Source organism: Wasmannia auropunctata, unplaced genomic scaffold, assembly GCF_000956235.1.
Source record: "Wasmannia auropunctata unplaced genomic scaffold, wasmannia.A_1.0 LD335965.1, whole genome shotgun sequence".
Lineage (NCBI taxonomy): Eukaryota > Metazoa > Arthropoda > Insecta > Hymenoptera > Formicidae > Wasmannia > Wasmannia auropunctata.
Genome location: NW_012026925.1, coordinates 557,502 through 567,805, shown reverse-complemented (window position 1 = coordinate 567,805; position 10,304 = coordinate 557,502). Strand labels below are relative to the sequence as shown.

Here is a 10,304-nt window from a genome sequence, read left to right as displayed (position 1 = left end):
CTAATGTCGCAAAAAAAACGAAACGGAGATACATTCATCTTTTCATACGTCTGGTATCAGTTTGACCCCCACCCGAGTGTCCCGAGTATGTACTTATTGATTAACTGCCACTACTGTCAGATGCAGAGCACATCTGTTGTTGATGGCTCACGGCATCGATGGCGTCTCGCGATAACAGTATAGATTTCATTATCTCCTGTTTAATCAACTGAAGGGAGCACTGATGTGATGTTGGTTGTAACGTCAGCAAATCCAGCAGTTTTTTTCTCTTTTCTTCATGGCACCTGCTCGCTCAGCCGAGAGTCGATCCGGGCCAAACAGATCCAGCCACCAGATCCTCCAGCCGACTCGACGAGTGTCGCGGTCGACGAGAACGGAAACACGCTCTTGCATTATGCGGCATCCGTAGTGCAAGAGCGTGTTTCCGCTCCCGTCGGCCACATGTGAAAAAGCCACCGGCGCGGCGTCCAGAAAGAGGGTGCTGAGCTCGCGCTTGACCCTCCTCAGCGCGGCCACGCACTGGGTACAGCCGATATGGGCACGTGTACCGTCCTAGATGACATTGATTTCGTCACTGTTTATAGGTTTCTAATATATATTTAATATACATAATATATATACTTTATAAACAACTAATATTTTTCAAATGCGAACCATGATGTACTATCTTTAGTCTAGAGACAGTATAACGCCAATCGTGGCCGCATTTGTAAAATATTAGTGCGTTTTGAAACCTATAAAAAAGAAAGCGACGAAATCGATGTCATCTATGACTGTACCGTACTATTCTAAATTGCCACCGCCGGAAATGCACGCGCCCACATTCTCACAGAGTACGTAGTTCTTCCGGCTCTACGGCAATTCCCACGTGCAGCGTCTTCCGCACGACCTTGCTCTGCAGTGTAGGGCCACTTTGTGTCGGCAGTGGCACCGCCACGCCACCCTTTGATCTCCTCGTGGAGATCACGTGAGCTGCATCCGCCATGTTGACATTAAAATAAAATCCAGGACCGAATAGAGAGAGCATGTGTGCCTCATAAGTAACAAAACGGATAAATAAATACGGATCGTTCGACGCGAATGAAATCGATAAATTCCAATGTGCGAGTCGAATAAAGACACTTTTCAAGCACTTAACAAAATTATTTGTAGGAGTGACCTGCACTAAAGAGAAACCTCCGATATTTGACTGCTTATATAAATTGTCTGCACATGTGTATAACATACATACATCCCTGTCGTCATTTCATTGGATCCGCCCCAAAACAAAAGTTGCATGGCAACACTTGCGCAAGCAGGCATGCGTTTTTTTTTTCGCGGAGTGGCCGTACTGGTTATACTTGTGCGCCTCTACATGTATATTATTGCACTTATCAATACTTTTCTTCGATTAATATATAATTATATCACGAGAACAATTAAATTGATAGGCAGTCTTGTTTTACAACATAGATAAAATTAATCTTTTTTTGGGCAAAATATGTATAGCTCGTAATATGCAAAAGCAAAAATGAATAAAGAAAATCCAACAACGAGCAATATATATAATTATTAAAGGTTATTAAAGAGTAATTTTATTTGATGTGCGAATACAAAATTAATTAAACGATTAAACGTTTCGATTTCACAGTTCTCTTCAAAACATGTTATCGTTATTATAGTTCACAAATAAGTGAAATTAATTCGAATGATAGATTCATTAATTAATTCCAGTAAAAGCCAATATCGATTGGACTGCAGTATGTATCACACAATTATTGAATGTCGCCGTTACATAAAAGTTTATATAAAAGAGAATAAATAGAACGAAATAAAACATGATAAATAATAAAAAATAACAGGTATTAAAACGTCTAACTAAATCTAATTGTAATATGTTAGTTTTAAAAAATTGGAAAATAAATTAAATAATGCAGTAGTCAGTTGACAAAATTAATTTATATAATTATGAACGTTGCAAAAATTGAAAAATCATGTAAATTTATCACTGTCGATAATAAAATAGTAATTTGGACACGTAAAACGATCGTTTGTTATTCGATCTCGGTACAGCCAAAGTGGTTGATAATGTCATCGTTCTTCGTGACCCCCACTTGACAGTTACGAAAATTAGGCCGGCTCGTCGGTTGTTGAAATTTAAATGCAATATCTTTTTTATTTAACACAAATTTTACTAACAAATTTGTACATATAATTAAAAAAAAAACGTTTTCGGATCTTTATCAGCTATATGCTCGTGCCAAAAGATACCGGGACGATCGTATTATTTGCTAGCAGAAACAGAAAGGAACGAGGAATCTGACGAGAAACGGTTGAGAGATCTGAGAGAAACGGTTGAGGCAACTCTCTGGAGGAAGCGACATCGCCCGAATTGTGTAATTAAATCGTGTATTGAGGTTGCATTTGGCGTCGCGATTGCATGGAAGGACTCGAGAATGGCCGAGATAGATATTTTTGACAACGAGGAGCAACTGCCGCAGGACCTCGGCGACGATGTCGTTCAGGAGGTCCTCAAGACTGGCACCGACCTGCGCCAGTACTCCAGGCAGATTGAGAAGGAGCTCAAGGAGGTCGAGAACAAGTCGATTCAGGATTACATCAAGGAGAGCGAGAATATAGCCAGCCTGCACAATCAGATCGCCGCCTGCGACAATATCTTGGAGGTTAGGTTTAGGTTAGGAACTCGGATGCTGACGCACGTTTCGTACGAGACGATGTGTGATATTAGATCACAAAGTGACACCTCGTCGTCGGCGAAATGTTATTAAAGACTTGTCAGTTTGATAATTTATGGAGATTTATAACCGTTGAAGTTTTGAGAGAATTGACTGATAATATAATAATTTTGAGCTATTGTTATCCTGTTGTTTTATAAATGTGTACATATACAGGGTGATTCTTGCCCTCAATTGCGTATCCTGAAGTAAAATAAACATTACAAAAGTGAGGAAATTCACTAGAATATATTTTTATTTTATTGACCAATATTTAATGAATTTGCTCATTTTTGTAATTTTCACCTTGTTTCAAGATACACAATCCAACCTCCTTAACATGTAGGACTCACTTCACTGGTAGAGAGAGGAGATAGACGTATGCCCTATTTGGCTTTGTTTCTGTGTCATAGATATATTCCAGTAATATGAAGTTGTTTACCTTTAAGAAGTGCTCAAAATAAACCACCTTCGATCTGAATGCAAGCATGCATTCAGGCCTTGTCGCATATTTTCAGAGATATTGGGTGTTGACGAATTTATTAACAGCAATTTCTTGAGTGAACGATGTCCTAACAAATGAATAGGTCATGCAGAATCTATTGATGCCTGTGCATTTTCCTTGAATCCATTAGATTTTTATTTGCGGGATATTTGAAAACAATTGTAGACTGTCGCACATTTTTGAAGATACCAAGTGTTTATCAAATTTGTTGGCAGCTTTCTTGTATAGTATACAAGAAGGTGTGTCATCTGTCCACCACTACCAGTGAAGTGAGTCTTACATATATATGTTAGGAATCATCCTGTATTTATGATTCAATAATATTCGACTTTTATCTAAAATTACAATTTTATTATTGACATCTAGATTTGATTATCCATACGAATGAGAAAAGAATTTAATTTTGCAACAATATATATAATATTATTGTGTTATAAATATACATTTTTATTGATGAAACATCCATATTATTTACAATAATAAATTATAAATTGATATTGCATTGCGGGCTAAGATATTTATGTTGTAAAACTTATATTGAGATTGAGTCAATATTGATATTCTTCAATTGCCTCCAGTGTCGAAATATTCTTATTAATAATTATGAGAAATTACTTAAAAATTATTTTAGATCGATTGTCTTTGATAGTATCACTGGTATATGTATTAAATGCGCTGTTTGCACATTCTGTTTCCATAACTCGTCTGCAAAGTGCTTCCAATCGAGCAATGCTTTTTCAGAGAGAGACATTTATGTATAGACATTGCCTTTTATTTGCAGAAAATGGAGTCGATGCTGATGAACTTCCAGTCGGTTCTGGGAAATATCAGCTCCGAGATAGTTTCCTTGCAACGCAAGTCTGTTGCTATGAGCCAACAGCTGTCCAATAGACAAATAATACGAGGCCCACTTAGTCAATTTATTGAGGACATGACAGTGTCTGAGGCTCTGATTACGTAAGAAATAATTATCGGTGTTTTATAAGAGGATGTTGGAAAGATAAGTGTGTATACGTTAATTTTCTTGCAGTGGTATTATGGACTGTCCGGTGACTGAGAAGGAATTTTTGATCCAGCTGCAAACTCTTAACCATAAAATCAATTTTGTGAAGGAACAAAGTTTTAAGGAGGCCAAGTCCTGTCTAGACGTGAAGGATATATTAGAGAAGCTGAAGGTAAAGGCAATGACGAAGATCAGGACGTATTTGCTGGAGCAAATTTATAAATTTCGGAAGCCGATGAGTAATTATCAAGTGCCGCAGAACAACATGCTAAAGTACAAATTCTTCTTTGAGTTTGTTTTGGCAAACGAGAGAAACGTGGCTGAGGAAATCTGTGGAGAGTACATTGACACTATGAGCAAGATATATTATTCATATTTCAAGACCTACTCGTCGAATTTGATGAAATTACAGGTAAAGATGAAACAGAAAAATTAAATCTTGTTTTTTGAATAAGTTGAAAACGTCAAATTACGATACAACTGTTTTTACAAGTTTGAAGAGAGAGCGTCAAAGGATGATTTAATGGGAGTCGAAGACACGGTAGGCCGAGGCTTGTTTCATAAAACAACGTTAAAGCACAAGGGTACTGTCTTTTCCATAGACACAAGGGATCAGGTTTTGTCCTCTCAATTGGAAGCGTCTATAATTATCCCACACACTGCCCATATTGCCAAAACACGAGTAAATACGATATATATCAATAACTTACATAATTTATGTATCCTTCAAAGCACGTTTTCTAACATTTTATAATATTATAATATTACAGTATCACTACGAAGCTCTATTCAGAAGTGAACAGTATGCTGTGGCTGACAATGGCTGCAGAGAATATCTGTTTTTGATAGAATTTTTCAAGGTCCATAATGCACAGGCGTTAGACATTTTCAATCAGGTAAGAGATTAGCCATGTTTAATAGTTGGTTTGATAAAGTAGTATGTATTAAGTGATAATTGTAACAAGTTATCTTTTCTTCTTGGCAGATCATGGGAAAAACGTTAAACCTTATGACAAAGAACCTGCAGTCATATGTTGAGGATTGTTACGACACAATTGCTCTATTTCTCTGTCTAAATTTGGTTACGCGTTATCAGTTGCTATGTCACAAAAGGGCGGTACCAGCATTGGATAAATACTGGGAGACCTTAACAGCCACAATTTGGCCTAGGTAACTTGAACACGTTTAAAAATAATTACAATAATAATTATTACATTATTTTGCATCGTTACGTTTGTGTCACTGCAAAATTATATCTGCTTTTCAGATTTGAATTTGTATTTCAATTAAACATAAACAGCGTAAAGGAATGCGACCCATCGAAATTCAACAAAGAGACTGGACCACATTATGTAAGTGTTTAAATGAAACGGATCGTTTATGCAGTCGATTATCATATAACATCGTGATATGCAATACTGTTATTCTCTTACGCAATTATGAACTTTTTAGATTACCAGAAGATACGCGGAATTTAGCGCCGCAATTATAAGTATAGTCGAGGGATTTCCCTGCGAGGGGACAACTCAGTTATTGGCAGAATTGCGAGAAACTGTACAGTGCTTCCTGTTAAGAATGGCATCTATTTTCCCGAGCCGGACGCAGCAATTAGTATTTCTTATCAATAATTATGATCTGATACTCAGGGTATTAATGGTAGGTAGATTTTACTTAACGTAGCAAAGTCCATCCAAAGTTAATGCACAAGAAAGAATTAAAACGTGCTATGTACGACCGCAGGAAAGGACGCGAGAGACTTCGAAGGAGGCGGAGAGCTTCCGGGAGCTGCTGAACGCGCGTTCTTCCGAATTTATCGAGGAAGTCTTGAGCCCGCACTTCGGCAGTATAATCCAGTTGGTGAAGGAATCGGAGGCGCTGAGCGAGAAGGGCCAGGCCGACGATTTGAAACGGCAGGAGGGCAAGATGCTGACCCTAGTGCAATCTTTCACGAACAATTGGAAGCGTGCGTTAGAGGAGATAAACCGAGAGGTGTTACGGTCGTTTCCCAACTTGGTGCTCGGCAGCACGCTCGTGCAAGGCGCAATGACGCAGTTGGTGCAGTATTACAATCGCCTCCACAAGATCCTGCCGACGAACGCGCGCACGCAACTTACGAACATCCATCACATAATGGTGGAGGTTAAGAAGTACAAAACGAATTATTAGACAACTTTCTGGAGGGAGACTGATTATCCAAATATCTAAACAGCGATCGATTATTGGCTACTATTAAAAAGAATTATCTTTTAATATTGTACATAGCCGTCAACTGTTGCAGCGATTTCAAATTCTAGCGATTACGATATTATTTATTAAATAAAGGTGTAGATTTTGTTTTAATATTAAGTATATCGTGTAGGAATATCGGGGAACAATCTTGTAAATATAATCGCAAAGATACATTCTGTACATTTTTATTTATAAAAAAGATATGAGCTATATGGGAGCTAAGCATGGTATTGCGTTGTACCATTCTATACAGTAGCAAATTAATAATTCCGTAACTCCTGTGCGCGAATGGCACGAGTGCACGAATCTCTGGTTTTTGTTTTTTTTTTGCTTATCTTATATAAATTAATATATGTATACACATGTACGCGCAAAATTAAAAGTGGTCTCGTTACTTTTTCCTCCGATTTCGCGATACCTATGGCATAACAATGTCAATTTGTCGATGACCGAACCTGAATCGGCTCACCGGATGCGGCGATCCGTTTACACTAATCACTTTGATATACGATTCGATTTAATTGCCACATATATACGTATTGCCGCAAACAAGTTTACATTCACTTGATACGTCAGGCTCTTTCGACTTTTCGAGAAATTATAAGATACAATTGCGTTTAATGATACGAATTATTTACGATTATCACCTGCATGATTGCAACTTGTGCATCTTAATCGTCAATTTGCATTTCATTTACGAACTGTCGTTTTTACAGAACACCGTCGATAGCGTGCAACACGCCGTTCGTCGCTGGCACATTATGCGTTACAACGTGTGCCTCGTTCACTCGTACTCGTCCTGAAACAACAGATGTACGCTGAATCGTCTGAGAGATTATTATTCGATTTATCTGTTTATATAAGTAACGCGATGCATTTCTTATTGGCCATTAAAACACGATTATTGCAACACATTTGAATTGCTTACCGCCGTTTTTGTGGATATGAACCGGCGACTGTGGACGAAGGGTGTCCTTTTGAATGTAATATCTCATTCCGGCCGTGTAAAGAGTCGTGGGAATCACGTGCCGCGAGATTATCGCCTTCGCCGCTTCCGGCCCGTCCTCATCGGTCCAAATTGGGGCGCCGTTCTTTGTGGACGCATCGGTGAAAGCGGAATCGGTCGGTGCGAAGATGGTGAACGTCTTCGGTCCTGTAGAAAGGCAGCTTTCGTTAAGATACTATAAAAGAGGATTCAGGATAATCCGGTCGAGTTTGCAAATCAGGAATACAGGAAAGGTGCGTATAACAAGACTTCTCGGACGCAAATCGAATCTTTTTAAATCAATTCTCTCGCTCGGCTTTTCAATTCACCTGTGAGCGTGTCCTCCAAGCCCGACACGTGCAGCATTTTGAGGAACGTGGTGAATCTCCTCTCGCGATCGGCTTGCAGGGTTTGCACCAAATCACCGACCGGCAGCGGGAACATGACCCTGTCGACGGCGTGGGCGATACCTTGGGGAATCTCGATGTCCCGTTTGTTGGGCGCGACACGCGCCCCGTTTATCGCCGTTATCTATATTTGCAAACAATGCAAAAATTACAAACGAAGAGAAACGATCGCGCGAATACAGAATCGTCTTCGTCGGATCTGTCCCGAATTGTCTGGGGGGGCATATTAAGTGGACGTGTCCCAGAGAACATTACGACACCTTGATACTTCAAGACACCGTAAGAGTTTGATAAGTTTATAAGAGTCCTTGAAATTTTAAATTTCTCTCTTAGATAATAGTAGTCATAGAAGACACTTGTCGAATGCCTTTTTTTTTAAGACATCTTCAAAATTTTATCGAAAGGTATCTTTAAATTATTATATACAGAATTATTATATACATATACTTTTTTAATAAGAGTCCGTGAAATTTTAAATTTCTCTCTTAGACAGTAGTCTTAAAAATATTATATACAGAATACATTTTTTTATAAGTTTATAAGAGTCCGTGAAATTTTAAATTTATCTCTTAGACAGTAGTCTTAAAAATATTATATACAGAATACATACTTTTTTTTACAGGTGTATAAGAGTCCGTGAAATTTTAAATTTCTCTCTTATTGTTAGACTACTATCTAAGAGAGATTTAAAATTTCACGGACTCTTATAAATTTATAAAAAAAGTATTCTGCATAACATTTTTAAGCTATTTTTTGATAACATTTTGAAGACGTCTTAAAAAAAGGCATCCGACAAGCGTCTTTTCGACACGCGTGTTATTTGGGATCTTTCGTGAGAAGCCGGATGACGAAGTCGTCGCTTGAGGCATGTTCATCGAGTGAATGGAAGATTTCTATAGTATATCCGCGAAGGTCAATAAACTGGATCGCACACGCGCGAACACACACGAACCATATCACTGATCGCATTATGAAAATAATTATCACATTGACTCACAAGCTATTAATAATTTACAGGCAAACGAACGATGTTGTCAATTAAACAAAGAAAAAACTTAAGATCTTAAAAAAAGAATCAAATTTTAATTAAAATACGGAAACGTAAAATAAAAGGACGCGAAAGATGTGAGAATTGGATATTTTTCTAAAATATAAAATTACTTTTACATCGTTCCATTCGTGATCCTGCATCGCGTACTCGTTCACCCGTAATTGCGTTCCCGCGAGGCTGACGCCGGTCATCTCGTCCTGCAGGGTATCGATCCTGAAGGCCCCCGGTATGACGTGATGGAGAAGAAGCTGTCGCACAAAAAAGTCTCAGATAGAATATCCTTTACCTCGCCTGACATCAACGATCTTAACTGGAGAACACTTGTCGTTTTATTCTATTAAGCTCACAACAGTTAATTTCAAGATTAAATTTAATTGAGTCCTCATACTTCTTTTCTAGAAAAAAGCGGCCAGCGATCAGTTTAATTACGGTTAGCTAACTGGTGTCAGTGAAATTTACCGCTAGGCAGATAAATTATTAATGACGCTTTTAGCACCGACGCGTACCCCACTTAGAAGCCTCGGATTGTCGCGGAACTTCTGCTCGGCTTTCTCTGGGCCTCCCAGCTGCACCAGCAACGTCCTGAAGGCTTTGTCCGTAGGGACGAATATGGTGTATGGACCTGCAGAAGAGTACAATGTCACGGAACAATATAGGGAACCGTCTCAAAATTAATCGAATATCAAATGATTGTTACAAAAATCTTCGTGCCAATTTGGATTTGACCTTTCCTCGAGCAAAAATTTGAGGCGCAATTCTAGCTGATTGATTAATGATCGAAAATGAGGGCCCTTCAGCAAACTAAATTTCAGAATCGGTGACAGATGTTCATTTCTATCAACGTGTAGATTAATTTTAATCTCGGTTTAACTTAGTATTTATTCTCTTCTAAGATTTAGAAAAAGATAAAGAGTAAATTAAACTGAGATTAAAGTGTTAATATTTACAATAGTAGAAATGGGCCAGGGTCATATATTCCGCGATTAACGTCAACTGGACTTTACTTGAACAGGGACTCGATTCAATTGTTAAGATATGACGTTAGGGCTTAGAAAGAAACCTTTCACGTCGCCTCGTTGCATTAATTTGTACCAGTCTTATGATACGTTATTCGAGAACGTCAAGAGATACACGATCTTTGCTGTGTATGCTTCACACACAGCTTTCAGCGATCGGCATCCATAATTACGCTTCACATTCAATTCGCCAGACATTCTCTCCCGTTCCGGGCTTAAAGAAAAAAAAAAAAAACGCGTATGAGTTCTAAATGAGTTCATCTATAATCCTCGTCGAAGGAAAAACATACATATAGATATTGGAGAACGTGACGAGAAGTTGCACAATGTCCCGATGGATAATTGCGTTCGCGATCGACAGAAACGGAACTGCTACCGGGGCGGGGTCGGAAGG

The 10,304-nt window shown here is 38.5% G+C and overlaps 2 protein-coding genes across 2 annotated transcripts in view; one reads left to right on the top strand and one right to left on the bottom strand.

Annotated features, from left to right (window-relative positions):
- The first annotated feature begins 2,050 nt into the window (after nucleotides 1-2,050).
- Nucleotides 2,051-6,622, top strand: LOC105454990 (vacuolar protein sorting-associated protein 52 homolog). The gene is made up of 9 exons (XM_011697999.1): nucleotides 2,051-2,663; nucleotides 4,001-4,176; nucleotides 4,250-4,634; nucleotides 4,716-4,904; nucleotides 4,993-5,118; nucleotides 5,208-5,392; nucleotides 5,490-5,574; nucleotides 5,675-5,878; nucleotides 5,963-6,622. Exons 1-9 carry the CDS (start codon nucleotides 2,436-2,438, stop codon nucleotides 6,386-6,388), a joined length of 2,004 nt encoding a protein of 667 aa, XP_011696301.1. The 5' UTR covers nucleotides 2,051-2,435; the 3' UTR covers nucleotides 6,389-6,622.
- Nucleotides 6,621-10,304, bottom strand: part of LOC105454991 (histone-lysine N-methyltransferase 2D) — a 30,481-nt gene continuing 26,797 nt past the window's right edge. Inside the window, exons 6-10 of the mRNA XM_011698001.1 lie at nucleotides 9,401-9,516; nucleotides 9,005-9,142; nucleotides 7,766-7,967; nucleotides 7,380-7,604; nucleotides 6,621-7,250 (exon numbers count right to left, since the gene is read on the bottom strand). Coding sequence (XP_011696303.1) covers nucleotides 7,162-7,250; nucleotides 7,380-7,604; nucleotides 7,766-7,967; nucleotides 9,005-9,142; nucleotides 9,401-9,516 — 770 coding nt within the window. The 3' untranslated portion in view covers nucleotides 6,621-7,161. The remainder of the gene's footprint in view (nucleotides 7,251-7,379; nucleotides 7,605-7,765; nucleotides 7,968-9,004; nucleotides 9,143-9,400; nucleotides 9,517-10,304) is intronic.

Coding starts and splice junctions, on each gene's coding strand:
- LOC105454990 (XM_011697999.1), top strand. CDS start 2,436: ATGGCCGAGATAGATATTTTTGACAACGAGGAGCAACTGCCGCAGGAC. Junction 4,635..4,715: donor CGAATTTGATGAAATTACAG/GTAAAGATGAAA, acceptor TGTTTTTACAAG/TTTGAAGAGAGAGCGTCAAA. Junction 5,119..5,207: donor CGTTAGACATTTTCAATCAG/GTAAGAGATTAG, acceptor TCTTCTTGGCAG/ATCATGGGAAAAACGTTAAA.